General features: G+C 36.0%; 1 protein-coding gene across 4 annotated transcripts in view; it reads right to left on the reverse strand.

Annotated features, from left to right (window-relative positions):
- C7H14orf39 (chromosome 7 C14orf39 homolog) overlaps positions 1-24652 on the reverse strand; it is a 93164-nt gene that overhangs the window by 32211 nt on the left and 36301 nt on the right. For all 4 annotated transcript variants that reach the window (XM_047739048.1, XM_047739049.1, XM_047739047.1 and 1 more), the window contains 5 exons: positions 21026-21115; positions 7098-7285; positions 6966-7008; positions 4415-4535; positions 1136-1233 (listed from right to left, as the gene is read on the reverse strand). In XM_047739048.1, coding sequence (XP_047595004.1) covers positions 1136-1233; positions 4415-4535; positions 6966-7008; positions 7098-7285; positions 21026-21115 — 540 coding nt within the window. The remainder of the gene's footprint in view (positions 1-1135; positions 1234-4414; positions 4536-6965; positions 7009-7097; positions 7286-21025; positions 21116-24652) is intronic.

Consider the following 24652-nt stretch of genomic DNA (forward strand, 5'->3'; position numbering starts at 1 on the left):
ATAATAACTATCAAAATAGAAATTGGGTGAAAATGACTAAGCAGTTATGTAAGTTCCTCTCAATATAGAGGATTTTTACAGTATTAAAAAGTTGCCAATGAAGTGAAATTCTAATCAATTTCTTCATAGAATTAAAGACAGATTATTATGGTTATGAGAAGAGTGAGGGGGGAATCAAGGAAATAATAAATCCAAGGAAGTGGGGTCTGAGAAATTAACTGGGAAGAGGAATGTGTTGAAAAATCAGGACAATAGCAATGGAACTTAATGAGATGAATTTAAGAAGAATTTAAAAGGCTACAGGCAGAAGGAGAAAAAGTAGAAATTTTATCAGAAACAGCAACTATAATACGCCTATTTTTCTGTCACACAATAACAGACAAAATCAATCCTTTTTTTTTTAATGCCTCCACCACTGAAGTCTATTTATCACCATTAGGTTGAAAGACAAGGAAGCATAAGATGCCATAGATTCAGCAGCATTTTAATTCATCTTCAGTCTCTGGGGCAAAACAAGAACTGGTCAAACTGGTGACAGGGGTGATAAAAAGGTAAATACAATGCTATTTCCATAACTGGTCCTCTGTTTTACTCCTATTGGTGACCCATTATCAAAATCTGGGTGAAATGTGTAATGACAGGTTATAAAACAGCAAATGTGCTACTGCTACCTTATTTCTCTCTATACATTATCCTTGGCCTTACTAAATAACAAGCATACTTGAATGTTAATCTATAATATTTAAGGGTAAAATCAGTATTTCTCAAGAAATAAGTGGAAAATAGCCTGCACAAAAGTATATATAAATATACACGTAAATATGTGAATACTAGTGGTTTGGGATAGAATATAAAATATAGAATCAAATGCTTAGATGCAGGATAACTGCTCATATAAAAATTCCATCTTAAAGTTTACCTAGTGGTGCCTGGGTGGCTCAGTCAGCTGACCATCCAACTCTTGATCTTGGCTCAGGTCATGATCTCAGGGTCCTGAGATTGAGCCATGGGTTCGGCTCCACGCTCAGCATGGAGTCTGCTTGAGATTCTCTCCTTCTCCCTCTGTCCCTCTCCCTGCTTGTGCATGCTCTCCAAATAAATAAATAATAAAATCTTTATAAAAAATAAAGTTTACCTATCCTTTTCTTTCAATTCCTTTATCTTTTCTATATTTTTATTTTTTTCTTCCAGAGTTTCTCCAAGATTCTTAGTTTCATGGAGTCTTGCAATCTGCTAAAAAGAAAAATGGCAAAGCAAAACAAAGTAATTATCTGCAAAGCATTAAGGAACATATGCTTCATCTTAACTAATGAATATGATTTTTTCTATATAATCACAGGATTTATGTTTTTGTGGCATTAGCTATCTTTTTAAAATTTTTTTTATTTTTATTTTTTATTTTTTTAATAAACATATAATGTATTTTTATCCCCAGGGGTACAGGTCTGTGAATCACCAGGTTTACACACTTCACAGCACTCACCATAGCACATACCCTCCCCAATGTCTATAACCCCACCATCCTCTCCTGACCCCCCTCCTCCCAGCAACCCTCAGTTTGTTTTGTGAGATTAAGAGTCACTTATGGTTTGTCTCCCTCCTGATCCCATCTTGTTTCATTTATTCTTCTCCTACCCCCCTAACCCCCCACGTTGCATCTCCACTTCCTCATATCAGGGAGATCATATGATAGTTGTCTTTCTCCAATTGACTTATTTCACTAAGCATGATACCCACTAGTTCCATCCACGTCGTCGCAAATGGCAAGATTTAATTTCTTTTGATGGCTGCATAGTATTCCATTGTAAATATATATACCACATCTTCTTTATCCATTCATCTGTTGATTCTTTCCATAGTTTGGCTATTGTAGACATTGCTGCTATAAACATTCAGGTGCACGTGCCCCTTTGGATCACTATGTTTGTATCTTTAGGGTAAATACCCAGTAGTGCAATTGCTGGGTCATAGGGTAGTTCTATTTTCAACGTTTTGAGGAACCTCCATGCTGTTTTCCAGAGTGGTTGCACCAGCTTGCATTCCCACCAACAGTGTAGGAGGGTTCCCCTTTCTCCGCATCCTCGCCAGCATCTGTCATTTCCTGACTTGTTAATTTTAGCCATTCTGACTGGTGTGAGGTGATATCTCATTGTGGTTTGGATTTGTATTTACCTGATGCCGAGTGATGTGGAGCACTTTTTCATGTGTCTGTTGGCCATCTGGACATCTTCTTTGCAGAAATGTCTGTTCATGTCTTCTGCCCATTTCTTGATTGGATTATTTGTTCTTTGGGTGTTGAGTTTGCTAAGTTCTTTATAGATTTTGGACACTAGCCCTTTATCTGATATCTCACTTGCAAATATCTTCTCCCATTCTGTCAGTTGACTTTTGGTTTTGTTAACTGTTTCCTTTGCTGTGCAAAAGCTTTTGATCTTGATGAAATCCCAATAGTTCATTTTTGCCCTTGCTTCCCTTGCCTTTGGCCATGTTCCTAGGAAGACGTTGCTGCGGCTGAGGTCGAAGAGGTTGCTGCCTGTGTTCTCCTCAAGGATTTTGATGGATTCCTTTCTCACACTGAGGTCCTTCATCCATTTTGAGTCTATTTTCGTGTGTGGTGTAAGGAAATGGTCCAATTTCATTTTTCTGCATGTGGCCATCCAATTTTCCCAACACCATTTGTTGAAGAGGCTGTCTTTTTTCCATTGGACATTCTTTCCTGCTTTGTCGAAGATTAGTTGACGATAGAGTTGAGGGTCTATTTCTGGGCTCTGTATTCTGTTCCATTAATCTATGTGTCTGTTTTTGTGCCAGTACCATGCTGTCTTGATGATGAGCTTGAAGTCCGGAATTGTGATGCCACCAACTTTGGCTTTCTTTTTCAATGTTCCTTTGGCTATTTGAGCTCTTTTCTGGTTCCATATAAATTTTAGGATTATTTGTTCCATTTCTTTGAAAAAAAAAATGGGTGGGATTTTGATAGGGATTGCATTCAATGTGTAGATTGCTTTAGGTAGCAAAGACATTTTCACAATATTCGTTCTTCCAATACAGGAGCATGGAACATTTTTCCATTTCTTTGTGTCTTCCTCAATTTCTTTCATGAGTACTTTATAGTTTTCTGAGTATAGATTCTTAGCCTCTTTGGTTAGGTTTATTCCTAGGTATCTAGTTTTGGGTGCAATTATAAATGGGATTGACTCCTTAATTTCTCTTTCTTCTGTCTTGTTGTTGGTGTAGAGAAATGCAACTGATTTCTGTGCACTGATTTTATATCCTGACACTTTACTGAATTCCTGTACAAGTTCTAGCAGTTTTGGAGTGGAGTCTTTTGGGTTTTCCACATATAGTATCATATCATCTGCGAAGAGTGATAGTTTGACTTCTTCTTTGCTGATTTGGATGCCTTTAATTTCCTTTTGTTGTCTGATTGCTGAGGCTAGGACTTCTAGTACTATGTTGAATAGCAGTGGTGATAATGGACATCCCTGCCGTGTTCCTGACCTGAGCGGAAAAGCTTTCAGTTTTTCTCCATTGAGAATGATATTTGTGGTGGGTTTTTCATAGATGGCTTTGATAATATGCATTAGCTATCTTTTAGTGAAAGTTGCTAAAACAAGGTCAAAATTAAAAATAATTCATACTCCTTTAACTTTTCCTTACAAATCCATTAACAAACCTAGATTCAGTGAACTTCCATCTTCTTTTTTAAAAAGGGCAGAAGCAAAGTAGGTATCAATTTCCTATATATAGACACAGTTACCCTATATTTTGAAGGAAGTAGCATCTATTTTGTTCTTATTATTAAAATGATTTTACATTATTTGGAAACTTATACCTATGAATGGTAAATGTATCTTCTTTAACACAATTTACAAAAAGTCCATAAAATCAGGAGTTCAATTTTTTTCTCAGAATTTGGAAATGACTTTGATGGGTTCTCCAACAGTCAATGAAAACCATTTTGGTAGAGGACAATAAAAATGTATTCGAGAAAAATATCATGCACCATCAATCTTAAGGGCTAAACTAGTTCTAGCTTAGTTCTATAAAGATTAAAACCATAAATTTTCAAAATTAAATTCTTTAAACAATTTACTGTCTTGTTCTCTTTTTTGACAACACTGTGGTAACCCTTTTAGTGCCTTTAAATTCCTGTTATTAAGCTGTGTCTTGTTTTAATTAATCTTTTCTCAACTGCCAAAGAAAATTAAACTATTCCGTAAAACTCGTAACTAAATATGCTCCGTACCTAAAACACATATTGGCTCCAAAGGTAATCTGAAGTAAATAGATTTTCCTAAGTCTTTCTCTATATTTAGGCTCTTTAGAAACGGCACTTCTAAGACTGTCAACTAACATAGCATTATACTTATACATTAATACATATATTAGAAACATATTACAAAATATATACCTGGTTAAAATAATTAATTTCTATTTCCACTTCATCTACTTCTTTCTTCAATTCAGATGAACTTTTGGAATAATCGCTGGCATGTTTAAGAATATCTTGTGTCTTACATCTCATGTTAGCCCTTTTATGTTAAGGAACTATGTTATGCAAGTAAATTTTACATTTATAATATATGTACCATATCAGAAATTGTTAATGCTATGTAACATTATTTGTATATGTTCCATAATGGCAATAAGCAATATTAATAACAGTATCTGAAAATAGAGGCAAAACTAATATAATCATTTGGCAAACTGACAAAGATAACTTATTGCTTACCTATGTTATATATTGAGCTTAAAAACTCTTCCTGAAAAATATTTGTTAGAATTTTTTCTTTTACTTAAATATTTCACACAGTGGTTGTTTTGCTTTTATTTTTTTTTACCCAAGTTCATCATGTCTTCAGGCATGACTAATAATACATAATCAATTCAGGTCCAAATTTAACTTCTTGTGTTTCCACTGTTTATTTATTCCAAAGTCGACATTTAAAAATCCAACTGGGGCACCTGGGTGGCTCAGTCAGTTGGGTGTCTGACTGTTGATTTTGGCTCAGGTCATGGTCCAAGGGCCATGGGATCAAGCCCCACAGTGTGGCTCTGAGCTCAGCAGAGTGTCTGCTTAGGATTCTCTCTCCCTCTACCCCTCCCCTCTCAAGAAAAAATAACTAAATCTTTTAAAATATTAATTGATTGATTAATTAAATAAAAATCCATCCAATTTCCCTTTTCTTACTCTGTAAGTTTCATCAGTGTAGCTGCCGGACTCAAAAGACAGCTAGATCTTCCATCTGGGCTTCATGCTTAAACTAGATTTATGCCCAATTTCAAGAATTTCTCAGCTGTTAACAGACATCCTGCATAGTTATTAACTATTACAATTTCCTAAGTTACTCCACAAATCATTTAGGAGAACTTAAAAATTAATAGAATAGTGGTAGTGAACAAGAACCCTAGAGAAAATCTGTCGAGTTAAGGCAGAGTAAAAAACACTCTGCCTTAAAATATATAACATGTATGCTAGAACAAAAAATTTCAGATGAATATTACTTATAATGCTGTATTGTCATAAAAAGTATCAATTAAAATTTTTAGATACAGGTATTTAAATCCTAATCTTCAGTTTTCCCTATCTCCATCACCTCTTCTTGTTTCTCACATAATCTTATTTCTCATCTCTTCCTACATCAAACTTCCTAAACTTCTGCTATGCCTCATGCATCAACCAAACTTTGCCTCTTCCCACTAAGAAGTTACAACACAGGTAGGCAGCAAATAAACAACTAAAAACAGTATAAGCTAAAACCTAAACATGAAGAGAGCAAGCAACAAAGGAGTTAAAAGGATGATTTAGAATGAAGCAGAATGAAGCAAGGTAGAATGCAGGGATAAAGAAGACTTAGTACAAGCAGTGGAGTTATAATCTGATAGGAAAGCACATGAAGGATTGTAGAGGTTGGAAGAGGATTAAAGTTCTAAGTTCATCATCAGGGAAGATGTCCTGGACAAACAGATGAGACTAGGACCAATTAATAATTACTTAATCATCTAATAAAATGCCACAGTATTAGAATTATTTATTTATGTGTCTGTCTTCCCTACTAAACTGTGAGCTCCTTACAAAAAGCTCTGTAACTTCTCAAGGACTGCCTGGCACAAGGTAGGTACCAAATCAATCTCTAATAGATGAGTAGATAATTGTGACTCACCTCCTCACCACCTTCCTAACCTAACAAGTAATAATCAACAGATTTAACTGGAACTCTTTCTTTGGTAAGACTGAGAAAGATGACTTTTTCATTGGTTTGGTTGCTAAGATAGACCACTCAAGCCAGACATATATACCATTTTATTTTCATTAAAATTGCTTGCTTCTTGGGGCACCTGGGTGGCTCAGTGGGTTAAAGCCTCTGCCTTCAGCTCAGGTTATGATCCCACGGCCCTGGGATTGAGCCCCGCATTGGGCTCTCTGCTCAGCAGGGAACCTGCTTCCCTTCCTCTCTCTCTGCCTGCCTCTCTGCCTACTTGTGATCTCTGTCTTTCAAATAAATAAAATCTTTTAAAAAAAAATAAATAAATAAATTCTTAAAAAATAATTGCTTGGGGCGCCTGGGTGGCTCAGTGGGTTAAGCCGCTGCCTTCGGCTCAGGTCATGATCTCGGAGTCCTGGGATCCAGCCCCGCATCAGGCTCTCTGCTCAGCAGGGAGCCTGATTCCTCCTCTCTCTCTGCCTGCCTCTCTGCCTGCTTGTGATCTCTCTGTCAAATAAATAAATAAAATCTTTTTTTAAAAAAATAAATAAATAATAATTGCTTGCTTCTCATCACATGCACATATATGAAAACCAATCCCAGATGACCTTTAAAGTAACTTCTAATTTTTTTAATTAAACAAACAAAAAAAACCCCAAATCCATTTGATTCTTACCAGTAAAACATAATAACAATTAAAATATAGAAATAATACTTATCTAATAAAAATTCTAGGTAAAAATACTTTGTGGATACATATGCAATGTCCATTTAGTAAGTGATGGAAAAGGAGCAGGCACTGAAAAACAAAATCATATTTTAGTCTGATTCATTGTTCTTTTCATGTCCGAGATGCTGTTATTTAAACATATGATAAAATATTAATACCTAGAAATTCCATAAAGATAGTTTCATTTATTTTTAGTTGTTCAGTACATGCCAATACTCTATTTTGAATTTCTTCATGTTCTCTTTTCTTCTTATAATACTCTTGTGATAGGGGTGTTTCTGAGTATTTTAACTGATACTGCTTCAAAACATCTTTATACTGACATATATAACCATGGTACATTTTTCTGTTAAAATTAAAAGAAATGATGACAATATAACAAGAATATATCTAAAAACTTTCTAAGTGTCACCTGTTAAAGTCTAAAAAGTTAAGCATAAAAGGCAAGTCAAATGCCAACTTATCCCTGTTTCCCTCAATACTCTTTACCTTTCAAATTTTCCTTAACTTCATTACACTTTTCAACTCTCTACTTTTTCTCTTCTCTGAGTTATTCCTTACCCCTCTTCAGTTTTACTCCCACCATTCCAAAGGAACTGCCCTCCTCCCAGAAAAGAAACGAAACTGCCCTTCTCAAGGTCACCAATGATCTAGTTGTCTAACTCCGTGATCTTTTTATTTCTCATCTTAGTTAATACTGCAGAACCTACTTTTTTAAAAAAGTTTTTATTTATCCCAGTTAGTTAACATACAGTGTAATACTAGTTTCAGGTGTACAATATATTTCATTCATCACCCAGTGCTCCTTACAAGTGGACTCCTTAATCCCCATTACGTACTTAACCCATCTCCCCAGCTATTTTTCCCTTCTGGTAGCCATCAGTTTGTTCTCTATAGTTAAAGTCTGTTTCTTGGTTTGCCTCCCTCTCTCTTTTTTCCCTTTTTGTTAGTTGTTTCTTCAATTCCACATATAAGTGAAATCATGTGGCATTTGTATTTTTCTGATTTTCTTTGCTTTGCATAATACTTTCTAGCTCCATCCATGGCATTGCAAATGGCAAGATTTCTTTCTTTTTTATGGCTGAGTAATATTCCATTGTATATAGGTACCACATCTTCTTTTTCTTTTTTTTAATATTTTATTTATTTATTTGACAGACAGAGATCACAAGTAGGCAGAGAGGCAGGCAGAGAGAGAGGAGGAAGCAGGCTCCCTGCAGAGCAGAGAGCCCGGTGCGGGGCTTGATCTCAGGACCCTGGGATCACAACCTGAACCAAAGGCAGAGGCTTTAACCCACTGAGCCACCCAGGCGCGCCAGGTACCACATCTTCTTTATCTTCCATCTGTTGATGGATACTTGGGTTGTTTCCATAATTTGGCTGTTGTAGGAAATGCTGCTATAAATATTGGGGTACATGTATCCCTTTAATTTAGTATTTTTGTATTCTTTGAGTAAATACCTACTAGTTCAATTGCTGGATCATAGGGGTTCTATTTTTAACTTTCTGAAGAACCTCCATACCATTTTCCAGAGTAGCTGCACCAGGTTACATTTCCACCAACAGTGCAGAGGGTTCCCCTTTCTCCCCAACCTTGCCAACACCTGCTGTTTCTTGTGTTGTTGGTATTTGGGACCTCATCAAAATAAAAAGCTTCTGCACAATGAAGGAAACAACAAAAGTAAAAAGCAACTTATGGAATGGGAAAAGATACTTGCAAATCAGACATATCTGATAAAGGGTTAGTATCCAAAATATATAAAGAACTTGCAAAACTGAACATCCAAAAATAAACAGTCCAATTAAAAATGGGCAGAACATGTGAATAGACATTTTTCCTAAGAACATACACAGAGGGCCACGAGATACATGAAAAGATGCTCGATATCACTCATCATCAGGGAAACACAAATCAAAACTAAAATGAAAACCTCATTTTTCCAATGACTTCCTGATCTCTACCCTCCCTGAGGTTTTCTGTTTCTACCCTCCCCAGTTCAGCTACCTCTGTAATTATGCTTTTTAAACTTTCAATTCTCTAAACTGACATTTTAATAGGAAGTCATGCTTTATGTGTTAGAGCTCTGGGTTCACAATCATTCTTATATACACCATAACTATTTATGAAGAAAATTTCAGCACTGTTTGGAAGAGCTCCTCCAGTCCAATTCAGGTAGAGGTGGATGGTCACCAATTTGGGCACAAGTCTTAAGTGGACAGTTAATTCTTACAAAAGGATATTAACCCTTTTCATTTGACTTTTTTAAACCAATGGGCCAAATTCAACCTTATACCTGTTTTTGTATGGCCTGTGAGCTAAGAATAAGTTTTGCATTTTAAAATAATTGAAAAAAATCAAAATAATAATATCTCATGACACATTAAAATTATATGAAATTCAAGCTATAATATCCACAAATAAAGTTTTATTAGAACACAGCAATTCATTTACATAGCGTCTAAACTGTTCTTGCATTACAACAGCAGGGCTGAGTATCAGCAGAGACTGTATAACACATAAAGCCTAAAATATCTACTATTTGGCCCGTAATAATAATTTTAAAAATCTGCCTATCCTAATCTACAGCAATGAAAATGTTCAATCCAGGTTCTTTACAGGAAATATATTCCTAGATCCTCTTTTTACCCAATTCTTATCATATACTTAGCATCAAGAAATGATATTCATTGAAAATCTTCTAAAAATAGATAGTCCTTATGCTCCTCAAAATTCTGTAAATTTTCTAAATCAAGACATACTATACAGGGATATTTATTTAAAGATATTATACTGATTATCTCATCTTAGCAGCTGAGAAAACAAGAACAGTTTTTATAAATGTTTGTATACTGAGGAAAAAAAAAACTAAGGATAACAGTATTGTACTGGTCAGCAGATCTGAATCTTCTGAATGTTTTAATTTGTTTGATATACTAAACTCTGTCCCCTTTCATAAAATAAAACATTTGAGCCCAAAACAAACTCTTATTCCTCTAAATATACATTTGCTAATTACTCTCTCACTTTGGGGGGAAACGGTGCAGGGAAGAGGGAAATATCTATTAGAAAACTGAGTCTGAGTCACCAGTTTCAGATGAAATTAACATACCACATTTACCCTATTCATGTTATATATTCATGCCCACTCTTCTTATATACTCCATACAGGAACTTTAGCAGAGACCAGCATAGCCTGACTATCTCACCTGTTGCCAACAATACTTCAATGTCTAGAATGGAAGATTAGGAGAAACAAGAAGCTGGTACCTCTATTTCCTTCAGTACTCATGATACCAGCAAATGGAGTCTTTTTCTTCTATACATGTCTGATATTGAGTCATCACTTCAACCAACCTATGTGGTTTTTTTAAGAAAGACCTGTTTTCACTTTAATACCTTTAGCTACCTAAGAGAAGTCATCCACAACAAACACTATTAGAGAGGTACATATTTAAACTGCTTTGTTTTAGCCCCTCATAGAAGCATTTTAATAATGTTTTACAACCTTGACTTGCATTGAGAGATGTTCTAAGGAGAAGTTATATGCATGTATGTATGTATGTATGTATGTATGTATATATGGTGTTTATTTGGGGGAGGCCACTGAAGAAGGTAACTGACTACCATGCTGCATAAGTCCCTTTTCATGAAAACTCAGGGGAGAAATTTCTCTCAAATCTCATTACCAGAAAAAACCTCTGCTTATCCTAAACAGCTGAGCTGGGCTCCTTCCCTCCTTCCTTCCTTTTTTTAAGAGAGGATGGAAGAAAATAATCTGAATTGTGTTATGAGGTCCCCCGGGTTAGGGTACCTCACCTCACCTCACCTCACCCACTGAACTAACTCACTTTGCTGCCTGTGAGTCTGTTCCAAGCTTCAGCTAAGGAGGCATCTGCCAGAACCCTTCCCAAGAGCAGTACCCACTCTGCCCTCAGTGCAAGGCCCTTTACTCTGGGAACTCACCTCCCCAAAACTCAGGAAGGACCCAGTTAGGGCCACTTTTGAACAACTGAATTGTTTGGTTTTTTTTTTTAAGATTTTTTATTTCTTCATGTAACAGAGAGAGAGAGATCACAAGTAGGCAGAGAGGCAGGCAGAGAGAGAGGGGGAAGCAGACTCCCCACTGTGCAAAGACCCGACGTGGGGCTTGATCCCAGGACCCTGAGATCATGACCTGAGCCGAAGACAGAGGATTAAGCCACTGAGCCACCCAGGCACCCAAACAACTGAATTGTTTTTTAAATGAATACTCTGAATCTCAAACTGATCACATTTCTACAATGCCTTGGATGATAGCGTATGCTAGCTTTCTCTTCTTTTTGCACTATACATTTCCCTGGGCAATCATCTATTTCTATGATTTCAAATGCCATAGAAGTCCAAATCTATTACTTTGGTCCCCACCTTCTCCTCTTAAGGCCCATCTTTAAATATAGAGTACTACAGTCTAGATTTTGTATGTGTAGTTTTTTTTTAAGAATTTATTTATTTATTTAACAGAGAGAGGGAGAGAGAGAGAGAGAGAGAGAGAAAGAGAGAATACAAGCAGGGGGAGTGGAGAGGGAGAAGCAGGCTTCCTGCTGAGCAGGGAACCTGAAGCAGGGCTCAATGACCCTGGGATCATGATCTGAGCCAAAGGCTGATGCTTAACAAGTGAGCCACTCAGGCACCCATGTATGTGTGTTTTTAATTAAAATATAAAAATTGGAGTGATGTCAGCAAGATGACAGAATAAAATATCCTTCATGTGTACTGCCCCAACAAAAATAACAATTTAGCATCCAACCAAGGACAAACGTGTGTTTGTGGGATCTCTGGGATCCAGGTAGAAGTCTGTGAAATCCTGGTGTAGTCCAAGACTGAGGAGAGTCATTTTGAGAAGGCAGGCTGACATCCTGGTGGGTAACTTATTAACTGTGGTCCTGGCTATAGACCTATAAACAGTTCAGTACCCACTGAGAACTCTGCTACAGCCCTATTTGGCTTTGGGTCTGTTACTAGCACCATACATCAAAGGACCCAGAAGGAGTCATGCCCACCCGAGTATTAGGTAATAGGCATACATACCCTGGTCCAGCTATAGACTCTTAAGTGACACTGAACCAGCTCCAGTCCTTATGTCTGCAATCCAGGAGCGCCTGGAGATTAGTCTGCCAAACTTATTCAGACTACAGATTCTGAAACGGCCCTATAACTGGGCTCTAGCCCATCCCAACCACAGTCACCAAAGAGTCCTGCTCACACAGGGACCCAAGCAGGACATACTTATGTCCATACCCCCTGATAATCCTGAAAAGACCTTATCCTTGATTCCAACCCCCTCACAGCCACAGTTTTTCAGCAGTACTAAGGGTCTAGTTGCCAGTGGGAGACTCTCTTATCTGTACCCTACTAGATTCTAAAGAGCCATATACTTGGTTCTAGGTCTCTCACAGCCAAAAGCCATCAGCAGAACTGCCAGCCTTGGAACCCAAAAATACTCCTATATGTACCCCTAGAGATCCTAAAAGGGCCCTATACTTGGCTCCAGTCCCTCCAGCTACAGTCAAGGAGTACTCCAGCCTACCCAGGGAACTGGTCGAAGATATGTCTATCTGTGCCTTCAGAGCCAGGACTACAGAACATATGACTGTGGAAACTGAACATGTAACCTGAAACATCTCAGAGGCTCAGTTCCAGTCCCTCCTGGCCATAGTCTAGGGCCAGTCCTGACCACCCACAGATCCATTTAGTGACTAGGCAGGCTCTACCAGGTTCCTAAGTGGGAGCCACACCAGTCCACATACTTGTTAATAGGCCTGCTGACTGAAGACCAACTGCGGAACCTGAAGCAGACCTCTGTCCCAGCACTATCTAACTGAATGAAGTACTAGAAGCATTCTCAAGCACCCAGGAACCAGAAGGATTGTACCTACCTGAACCCTTCATAACAAGCACACCAACCACAGATCCCAATGCGGACAAAGACAGCCTCAAAACCAACTCTGACCCATCATGACTGCAATTCTAGAGGTAAACCCATCAGTCTAAGAAACCAATAGGAAAAGGTCTTTACCTGCCAAAACCAATCTATAAAGACTGAAAGCAATGTTTGTTCATTTAAGTGCAAAGATATTAATGAAAGCTATACAGATCACAAAGAACCAGGCAAATATGAAACCACCAAAGGAAAGTAATAAAGCTATAAGAACTAACCCCAAAGAAATAGAGATCTACTATTTGCCTTTCAAAGAATTCAAATAATCATTTTCAAGAAATTCAATAAATTGCAAGAGAACCCAGACAACTAATCTGGGTTGTTTCAGAAAATAAAATCAGGAAAACAATGGATGAACAAAATGACAAGTTTAATAAAGAAATAAAGACCATAAAAAAGAACCAAACAAAAATCCTAGGGGTAGCTGGGTGGCTCAGTCAGTTAAGTGTCTGCCTTCAGCTCAGGTCATGATCCTGGGATTGAGCCCTGCATTGGGTTCCCTGCTTGGCAGGGTGTCCACTTCTCCATCTCCCTCTGCCTCCCACCCTCACTTGTGCTTGCTCTCTCTTGCTTGCTCTACTATCTCTCAAATAAATAAAATCGTAAAAAAAAAAAAAGAAAAAGAAAAAGAAAAAGAAATCCTAGAGCTGAAAAATACAATGACAGAAAGCATCAGCAACAGACTTGATCATACAAAAGAAAGAATTCACAAATCTGAAATAGGTTCATTTGAAATTAGCCAGTTGGAGGAACAAAAAAATAGAATGAAAAAAGCCTACATGAATCATAAAACAATGTCAAGCAAACAAATATTTGCATCATGGGAGTCCCATGGGAAAAAGTTTGTTTAAAGAAATAATAGTTGAAAACTTACTAAATCATGGGAAAGAGTTAGACATCCAAGTATAGGAAACTCAAAGGACCCAAAGCAAGATCAACCCAAAGAAGATTATTCTAAGGTATATTATAATCAAAATATTAAAAGTCAAAGACAAAGAGAGAATTTTGAAAGCATCAAGAGAAAAATATGTCTTCACACAAGGGAACCCCTATAACATTCATAGCAGATTTCTCTGCAGAAACCTTGTGGGCCGGGAGAGAATGAGATCTTATTTTCAAAATGCTAAAACAAAAAACTGCAAATCAACAATAGTACACCCAGCAAAATTGTCCTTCAGAAATGAAAGAGAGATACAGACATTTCTAGACAGACATATGCTAAGGGAATTCATCATCCTTTGAGGAGCTTTACAGGAAATTTTAGAAGGAATTTTTCAACTTGAAATGACACTAAGTAGCCACAGGAAAACATATGAAACTGCAAAATTCACTGGTAAAGGTAAACATATAATCAAATTCAGAATACCATAATAATGTATTAATAATTTGTAAATCACTTTTTAGTATAAAAGTTTAAAAACAGTAATATGAACAAATAGATACAGCTACAATAATTTGTTAATGGATACACAGTATAAAAGATGTAAAGTGGGGCACCTGGCTGGCTCAGTCAGTGAAGTGTCTGATTCTTGATCTTGGGATCTTGGGATCATGAGTTTAAGCCCCATGTTGAGGATAAAGATTACTTTAAAAAATGTATTAAACAAATAAAGGGAACTTTGAGATAAATAAATAAAGCACACACCTATATAATGCCCACCCTTAAAAAAAGGAAAGATGTAAAGTATGACATAAATAACATAAAATATGGGGAGGGGGAAATAAAAATGTAGAGTTTTTATATGCAATTGCAGGTACATTATATCAGTTTAAAATAGTGTTATATTTATAAATGTTTTATGTTAACACCTCATGGTAACCACAGGGAAAAAATACCTATAGTAGATACACAAAAGATAAAGAGAAAGGAACTAAAGAAAGGAACTATGAAAAACAAATTACAAAGGAAGACAAGAGAAGAATACAGAACAAATGAATTTTAAAAACACTCAGAAACAATTAACTAAATGACAACAGTAAGTCCTTGTATATTAATAATTATTTTAGGGACACCTAGATGGGTCAGTTGGTTGAGTGCCCAACTCTTGATTTCATCTCAGGTCATGATTACAAGGTGGTGGGATCAAGTCCCACGTTGGGCTCCATGCTCAGCATGGAGCCTGCCAAAGAGTTTCTCCCTCTCCCTCTGCCCATCTATCCTCATGCTCACACTCTATCTCTCTCTTGAAAATAAACAAACACATCTTCTAAAAAAAATAATCACTTTCAACATAAATAGACTAAATTCAAAAGATACAGAGCTCAATGAATTTAAAAAACAGGAAGCAAAAATATGCCACCTACAAGAAACTCACTTTAGCTTTAAGAACACACAGAGGCTGAAAGTAAAGGGATGGAAAAAGATATTGCAAATGATAACCAAAAGAGAGAAAAAGGAGTTATACTTATGCCAGACAATATAGATATCCAGTCAAAATCAGTAAGAAAACACAAAGAAAAAAGCAAAGTCTCTATACAATGATAAAAAAGATCAACTCACCAAGAAGATATAATAATTGCAAGTATATGTGCAACCAACACGAAACCACCTGAATATTTAAAGCAAATATTAACTTAACTGAAGAGAGAAAGCAATACTGGTAGAGGACTCAAATACCTCAATTTCAACATTGGAAAGATCATCCAGAAAGGAATTAACAAAGAAACAGCATACCTGAATAACACTGTAGATGAAATGGAACTAACAGCCTTATACAGAACATTCAATCTAACATTCCATCTAACAACACACGAATATACATTCTTCTTAAACACACATGGAATACTTTCTAGTAGAGAGATCATATCTTGAGCCACAAAGCCACCTTATTAATAAGCTTAAGAAGACTGAAATTATATCAAGGGTATTTTCTGGCCATAGTGATATAGAACTAGAAATTAACAGCAGGAAGAAAATGAAAAATTCACAAATATGTGAAAATTAATCAACACACTCCTGAACAACACTGGGTCAAAGAAGAAATCAGAAGTATCTTGAGACAAATGAAAATGAAAACACAATATACCAAAACCTAAGGAAGTGATGCAGCAAAAGTTCTAAAAGGGAAATTTATAGCAATAAATGCTTACATTAAGAAAAAAGACCGCAAATAAACTAACTTTACACCTCAAGAATTAGAACAATCTAAGGAAGAACAAGCTAAGCCTGAACCTGGCAGAAGGAAGCAAACAAGAAAGATTAGAGCAGAAATAAATAAAATAGAGAAGAGGAAGTCAATGGAAAAAAATCAGTGAAACAAAGAGTTGGTTTTTTGAAAAGATTAAAACGTTTTGCAAACCCTTAGCTAAACCAACCAAGAAAAAAAGAGAGAGGAACTCAAATAAACAAAATTGTAAATGAAAGAGGAGATATTATACCATATAAATACAAAGGATCACAGGAGGCTACCATGAACAATTACAAGACAAACAATTAGATAACCCAGAAGAAATGAATTAAATTTCTAGAAACATGCAACCTACCAAGACTCAATCATGAAGAAACAGAAAAACTGCACGGATCAATTATTAGTATGGAGATTGAAGTTGTAACCAAAACCTCCCAAAAAAGAAAAATCCAGGACCAGATGGTTTCACTGATGAATTGTACCAAACATTTGAAGAATTAATACCAATACTTCTCAAACTCTTCTGAAGAGAAGAGAAGAGAAGTCAACACCCTCCAACTCATTTTAAGAACATTACACTGATACCAAGCCAGATGAGAACACTACAAGAAAAGAAAGCTACAGGCCAATATACCTGAGGAATATAGACAAAAAAATTCTCAACAAAACATTAGCAAACCAAACTCAACAGCACATTAAAAGGATCATACACAATGACCAAGTGGGATTTATCCATGGGTTGCAAAAATGGGCTCAACATGCACAAGTCAATAAACATGTTATTCGACATTAATAGAATAAAGGATACAAATCATATGATCCAGGGGCGCCAGGGTGGCTCAGTTGGTTAAGTGACTGCCTTTGGCTCAGGTCGTGATCCTGGAGTCCCAGGACTGAGTCCCACATCACATCTCCTGCTTGACAGGGAGTCTGCTTTTCCCTCTGACCCTCCCCCTTCTCGTGCTCTCTCTCTCAAATAAATAAATAAAATCTTTATAAAAAAAAAAACCAATATGATTCACTCAATAGATGCAGAAAGAGCATCCGGCAAAACTCAACACCAACATTCATGATAAAAACTCTCAACAAATTGAGTATAGAAGGAACATACCTCAACATAATAAAGGCCATTATGACAAGTCCATCACTAACATCACAGTCAATGGTGAAGAGCTAAATGCTTTTCCTTCAAAATCAGCAATAAGACAAGGATGCCACTTACACCACTCCTAATCAATGTAGTACTGGAAATTCTAGCTAGAGAAATTAGGCAAGAAAAGGAAATAAAGTCATCCAAACAGGAAAGGAAGAAGTAAAATGGTCTGTTTGCAAAATGACATGATCTTATCTACAAAAAACTCTAAAACTCCACACAAAAACTGTCAGAACTAATCAACAAATTCAGTGAAATTTTGCACTACAAAATCAACATACAAAAATCAGTTGCATCTCTATATATTAATAAGCTATGTGAAAAAGAAATAAAACAATTTCATTAACAATAGCATCAAAGACAATAAAATACTCAGAAATAAATTAAACCAAGGAGGTGAAAGGTCTGTCCACTGAATACTGTAAGACATCGATTAAATAAACTGAAGAAGACACAAATAAATGGAAAGATATCCTGTGCTCATGGATCAGATGAATTGTTATAATGTCCATACTACCCAAAGACATCTTTGGATTCAATGCAATCCCTATCCAAATTCCAATATCATTTTTCACAGAAATAGAAAAAAAACACTAAAATCTGTATGCAACTTCAAAGGCCCCCAAAGAGCCAAAGCAATCTTAAGAAAGAACAAAGCTGGAAGCATCACACTCCCTGATTTCAAACTATGTTACAAAGATATAGCAATCAAGATACTATGATACTGGCATGAAAACAGACACACAGACCAATGGAACAGAATTAAGAACTCACAAATAAACCATGTATATACAGTCTATCACTAATATCTGGAAAAGGAGGGGGCACATGGGTAACTCAGTGGGTTAAGCCTCTGCCTTTGGCTTAGGTCATGATATCAAGCCCTGCATGGGGCTTCCTGCTCAGCAGGAGTCTGCTTCTCCCTCTCACTTTCCCTCTGTGCTCTCCCTGCCTCTATCAAATAAATAAATAAAATCTTTTAAAAGATAGTTGGAAATGGAGGCAAGAATACTCAATGCAGAAAGGATAGTCTCTTCAATAAGTGGTGCTGGGAAAACTGGATATCCACATGTAAAAGAATGAAACTGGACCCCTACCTTACACTACTCAGAAAAATTAACTCAAAATGGATTAAATGCTTAAAATACAATGCCTGAAACTATAAAACTCCTAGGAGAAAACAGGGGAAGACCTCCTTGATACTGGTCTTTGCAACAATTTTTTTGGTTACAATACCCAAATCACAAGCAACAAATCCACTACTGGATATTTATCCAAAGAAAACAAAAATATTAATTAAAAAATATACATGCACCCCTATTTGTACAGCTGAATAGTTTGCAATGGCCAAGATATATTTGCAACCCAAGTGTCCATATACAGAGGAATGGATAAAAAAGTGAGATACACACACACACACGTATGTGTGCAATGGAATACTACTCACCCATAAGAAAGAATGAGGTCCTGCCATTTGTGACAACATGGATAAATCTAAGGGGTACTAATGGGACTGGAATAAGTCAGAGAGGGAAAGGCAAATATGTGTTTTCACTTAGATATGCAATCTGGAAAAAAAAAGCCCACAAAAAAACCAGACTCTTAAATACAGAGACCAACCTAGTGGTTGCTGAGGTAGGGGTGCAGTGAGGGTGGGGAATACAAGAAAGAGATTAAGAGGTTCAAACATCCAGTTATAAATAAATGAGGGGATGCCTGAGTGGCTCGGTTGGTTGAGTGTCCAACTCTTGGTTTCGGCTCAGGTCATGATCTCCTTGGCTGGGGGATCAAGCCCCATATCGGCCTCCAAGCTTAGTGGGAAATCTGCTTGAGATTCTCTCTCTTTCTCTCTCCCTCTGCTTGCTCATGCACTCTCTCTCTCTAAATACATTTTTCTTAAAAAACTGTCAGAGAAGGGAGTTGGGGGAAATTGGAAGGGGAGGTAAACAATGAGAGACTATGGACTCTGAAAAACAATCTGAAGGGTTTGAAGAGGTGGGGGGGGTGGGAGGTTGGGGGATCCAGGTGGTGGGTATTAGAGAGGGCACGAACTGCATGGAGCACTGGGTGTGGTACAAAAACAACGAATACTGTTATGCTGAAAATAAATTTAAAAAATGTTTAAAAAAAATTGTCAGAGGAATGGATATATTTTTTAAATCATTATGTGTCATATATATATACACACACGTGTGTATATATATATATATCTCATTATGTTATATACCAGAAAATAATATAACATTGTACATCAATTATTATTCAGTAATAATTTTTTTAAATGGGTACATAGGGGTAGCTGGCTGGGCCACTCAGTAGAGCATGGGACTCAATTTCAGGGTCATGAGTTTGAGTCCCACATTGGGCACTGAGTTTCAACCCTTTAAAAAATAATTTTTAAAAAATGTGGTGTATATATATATATGCAATGGAATATTATTTAGTCATAAAAAAAGAACTGCTGCCATTTATGACACCATGGATGGACCTTGAGTATCATGCTGAGTAAATAAGAGAAAAACAAATACCGAGAAAACAGAAAAAAGAGAAAAACAAAAAAAAATCTTATTATATGTAAAAATCTTTAAAAAGTCCAATCACAGAAACAGAGAATAGAATGGTTGTTGCTAGGGGCCAGGAGTGGAGGAAATAGGGAGATGTTGCCCAAAGGATACAAACTTCCAGTTATAAGGTGAATAAGTTCTGGGGATTTAATATACAGCATATTAAATATAACAATAGTGTATTATATACTTAAAAGTTGCTAAGAGAGTAAATCTTAAATGTTCTTACTACAAAAAAAATAGTACTTATACAGGGTGACAGATGTGCTACCTTCCTAAACTTACTGTGGTAGACACTTTAAATTATATACACATATCAAACCATCATGTTTGTAGACCTCAAACTTAAGCAATGTTATATGTCCGTTATATCTCAATAAAGCTGGGAGAAGTAGTAGTAAAAAAATAAAAATAAAGTATAAAAAAGATAACATAAAATACAAAAAAATATAGAAAATCATGCTCTTGTCTAATTACGTTAAAAATGAAAACATTTCCATTTTTTAAATTAAGTGAAATTATAATGCTATATATTGTGTTCAAAGTCTCTCTTCGTAAGCCTGGGTGGCTCAGTAGGTTAAACACCTGCCTTCACTCAGGTGGAGGGCATCAGGCATGGGGCCGCTTGTTCAGCAGGGAGCCCTCTCCTCCCTCTGCCTGCCACTTCCCCTGCTTGTGCTGCGCATGCACGCTTTCTCTCTCTCTGACAAATAAATAAATAAGATCTTAAAAAAAAAAGTCTCTCACCTTGTTCCATTATATTTACTAATTACATTTAGTCCTCCAAACGAGATTATTTTACACATAATGAAATAAACCCATACAATGGCTTTCTCCATTAGAATGTAACTATATTAGCTCTCTGAAAATGAGAAGTTTCATATAAAATCCCCTTCAAAAGTCAATACTCCAAATTTTTCATAAGTTAATTCTATAGCTAACTATCCCTCCAGATATTTACCTACAACAATTCAATTATAAGGACCATTAGTTGAAGCACTCTGCTATAACAATTCCTATTGATAAACTGTTTCTATCTAAGGACATCACTAAACATAGCCAGGGTGGTAGAGCTTTATAACAAATAGGTAGGCCTCCAAAGAGTCCAAAACACGGGATATACTTTAAAAACAAAAAACTCCCCCAATGTACAAAGTTTCTGCATTTTTCAAGTAACATTTTTACTACGTGTATCCTATTATATTAAATAATTTAACTGATAAACTTAATATATGTACTGTTAAGTTAATGTATGTACTGTACTTGTCTTTTTCAATAGTTTCTTGACAAATAGTAAATTGGTCCTGCATATAGTCTTCATGCTTATGAAAAACATCACATGTTGGCTTCCAGCTATGGAAAAAAAATATTGTAATTAGAATCTCAGAATGATAAATTGTAAGAGATAATAAAATTGAATTTCATTATTTAAAGATAAATGAATCTTGCTCTTCCTGGAGAAAACAAGCTTATAACAAGAAAATATTCCCACCTCCCATCATCACCACTACCATGATTTAGGCAATCATACATATACTCAAATATCAATATCCATTAATTTTTATATAAAACCCATTGTGGTTCCATGACTAAGGAAGGAGCAAGTATTACATGGCTAGACGATGTATCACTATGGTATTTCTAGAATATACTGTGTGACACTGCAATATCAGGCTTCCTTCTCATCATACTTCTAACATCTTGACTAAGAAATTCTTTTGGAATAAGGATTCAAAGAACTAGAATAAGAAATAAAAAGAGGCTTTTCCTCCTTTAAAACTTAGAAAGTCAGGTTGCTATACTCTCCTGAACTAGAAAGAAACTAGGCAAAAATGAGTTATAAAATCAGATAGTAAGAATGAAATGAACAGTTATATATTTTTTGTTTTATTACAAGACTTGAGAAATGTTACCAAATATGAAAAATCTAAAATTTGCATATACCATGTGAGCTTCTATTCTAAGTGTTGTTCAACTATTTCCTCTAGCTTTTTCCAAATCTTTAAAATATTATTTTCAAATTCAAAAAGTTCACATGCCCACTTTGGAAGCACAGAAAAGCATATGTAAGGAAATAATTATCATCCATATTCTCAACACTGAATAATAACTACTACTATTGTTTTAATAAACTATTTCCAGATTTTATTTTAAGTATATATTTAACATCTTTTTTTTTAAAGTTTATTTATTTGAGGGAGTGAGAAAGAGTGGGGAAGGGGCAGACAGAGAGAGAATCTTAAGTGGACTCGGCACTGAGTGCAGAGCCCTATGCAGGGCTCTATCTCACCACCGAGCTGAAACCAAGAGCTGGATGCTTAACTGACTGCGCCATCCAGGTACCCAATATTTAATATCTTTGAGATCATATTCATATATATAACAATGTATCCTTCTTTAGCATCCACTTTTAAATTATACACATTTTCCTTGTCACTAAGAATTCATTGCAAAAGTTTTAATAAATACATCACATTCCATAATTTATCTAAGCATTCCCATATTATTGACCATTTTTGCTTAAGTTTTTCTATTGTAATAGAACTTTTACTTAAATATTTGTCTGAATTTCTAATCATTTCCTTAGAAAACATTCTCCAAAATGGAATTAAAGGTCAAAGGTTATACATACACATATTCTGAGTATTCTAAAAATTCTGTAAGAAATACATGTTCACTAAAAAGCTCTTCCCTGTAAGCATTTTGATGTATATATTCCTAGATTATTTCTAATTATATATAAATACACAATTACTAAATTGGTTTCATACTATGAATGTTGTTTTATTCCATTTTTCAGCCTGGAATATACATCTTTCCATGACAACAGAAAGCTAACATCTTTCCATGTCAATAAACAGACACTTATATTTTTATTGTTCGCCTACTGTTCATTCACATGCATATACCAAAATTCATTTAACCCATCACTTAATGTTGAACATTAGAGTTCTTTTCAATGTTTTCCTATCATAAAAAAGGCTGAAATAAATACCCTACTGTACATTACATCTTTAAGAAAATGCCCAATTATTTCCTTAATGAAAAATTCTCAGAAAAGGAAACTTTTAATCAAAAGTCATGCTTATTTTTAAAGCTTTTTTAAAAAATATACTGACGTGTCACCCAAAAGGTTTACACCAGCATTCCTTACTATAGTGTACATGATTAAATGACTTATTCCCTGGCCAACACAGGATATCATCTTCCTTTTAATTTCTGCAAAACTTAAAGGCAAAAAAGGGCATTTTATTATTGCTTTAATTTGGATGTCTGATTACCAGTAAGATTTGTTCACATGTTTGTTAAATATATATTTCTTCATGTTGGTGTTTACCTATTTTCTTTGCCCATTTTTCTAGTGGGGCTTTTCCTTTTGCTTATTAGTTTCCACAAGTACTTTATATTTTTATTGCTTTTATTTTTGTTAAAGATTTTATTTATTTATTTGAGAGAGAGAAAGCAAGCACAAGCAGGTGGAACAGGCAGAGGGAGAGGGAGAAGCAGGCTCCCTGCTGAGCAGAGAGCCCAATTTGGGGGGTCAATCGCAGGACCCTGGGATCATCACCTGAGCCAAAGACAGACGTTCAACCCCACACTTAACCTAGGTGCCCCTACTTTATATGTTTAAAAACTAACCCTTACTTGACATTTTTTCTACTTTATCCTTTTGCCTTTTACATCATTTGGGGGCATTTTTCTTTTTGTGTGTAGTCATATTTATCCATTGATTCCTCTGCAGTTTCTACTTTTGATGATACATTTACAAAGGCCTTCTACTCTCGGGGCACCTGGGTGGCTCAGTCATTAAGTGTCTGCTTTCGGCTTAGGTCATGATCCCAGGATCCTGGGATTGAGCCCCGTATTGAGCGCCGCATCAAGCCCCACATCGAGCCCCCGCTCAGCGGAAAGCCTGCTTCTCCCTCTCCCCTACCCTTGGCTGTGTCTCTCTGTCAAGTAAATATATAAAATCTTTTAAAAAAGAAAGAAAAAGAGGACATGGGGAGATGGAGAGGAGAAGGGAGTTGAGGGAAATTGGAAGGGGAGGTGAACCATGAGAGACTATGGACTCTGAAAAACAACCTGAGGGTCTTGAAGGGGCGGGGTGGGGGGGTGGGAGGTTGGGGGAACAAGGTGGTGGGTATTAGGGAGGGCAATTATCGCATGGAGCACTGGGTGTGGTGCAAAAACAATGAATACTGAAAAGAAATTTAAAAAAAAAACACAAAAAAAAAAGAAAAAGAAAAAGACAACAGCCTTCTACTCTCAAAGATTACACGGTTATCTATATTTCTTTCAGTACTTTTATGAATTCATTTCCCACATTTAAATCTCTTAACCAGTATGCTGAAATCATGAATTAGAGGTATATTATGGTATTAAAATCCTACTAACTGTCCTTGGAACCCAGCAGAGATTAAGCTTGAATGAAATAGTACATCTTAGATACAGCAGGTTCTAAGGGGAAACTACTTTTCCAGCACCCACTGCAACTAGTTGAAGGAAACCACTGGTAATACTGAACTGTGCTATCAGATTGACAAATAATTTAAACAAAAATTTAAACATAATTTCAGGGTTGTCAAGGGTATGAGGAAATAGGAACTTTCTCAGACACTGTTGGCAGAAGTATGACCTTATATAATCTTTTCATGGAAAGAAGTTTGGCATTACCTATCAAATGTTTAAATGTGCATACGCTTTGATGCAACAATTGCACTTCTAGAAGCTCATTCTATAGCAACAGGTCTATAAACATGGAAAGATACCTGCACATGTTGCTCATAGAAGGGAAAAACTAGAAACCCAAATGTTTATTAATAGGAGAATGGTTAAATAACTTAAGATACACCAATACTACAAAATTCTATGGAGCTGTTAAAGAATGAT

Source organism: Lutra lutra, chromosome 7 (assembly GCF_902655055.1).
Source record: "Lutra lutra chromosome 7, mLutLut1.2, whole genome shotgun sequence".
Lineage (NCBI taxonomy): Eukaryota > Metazoa > Chordata > Mammalia > Carnivora > Mustelidae > Lutra > Lutra lutra.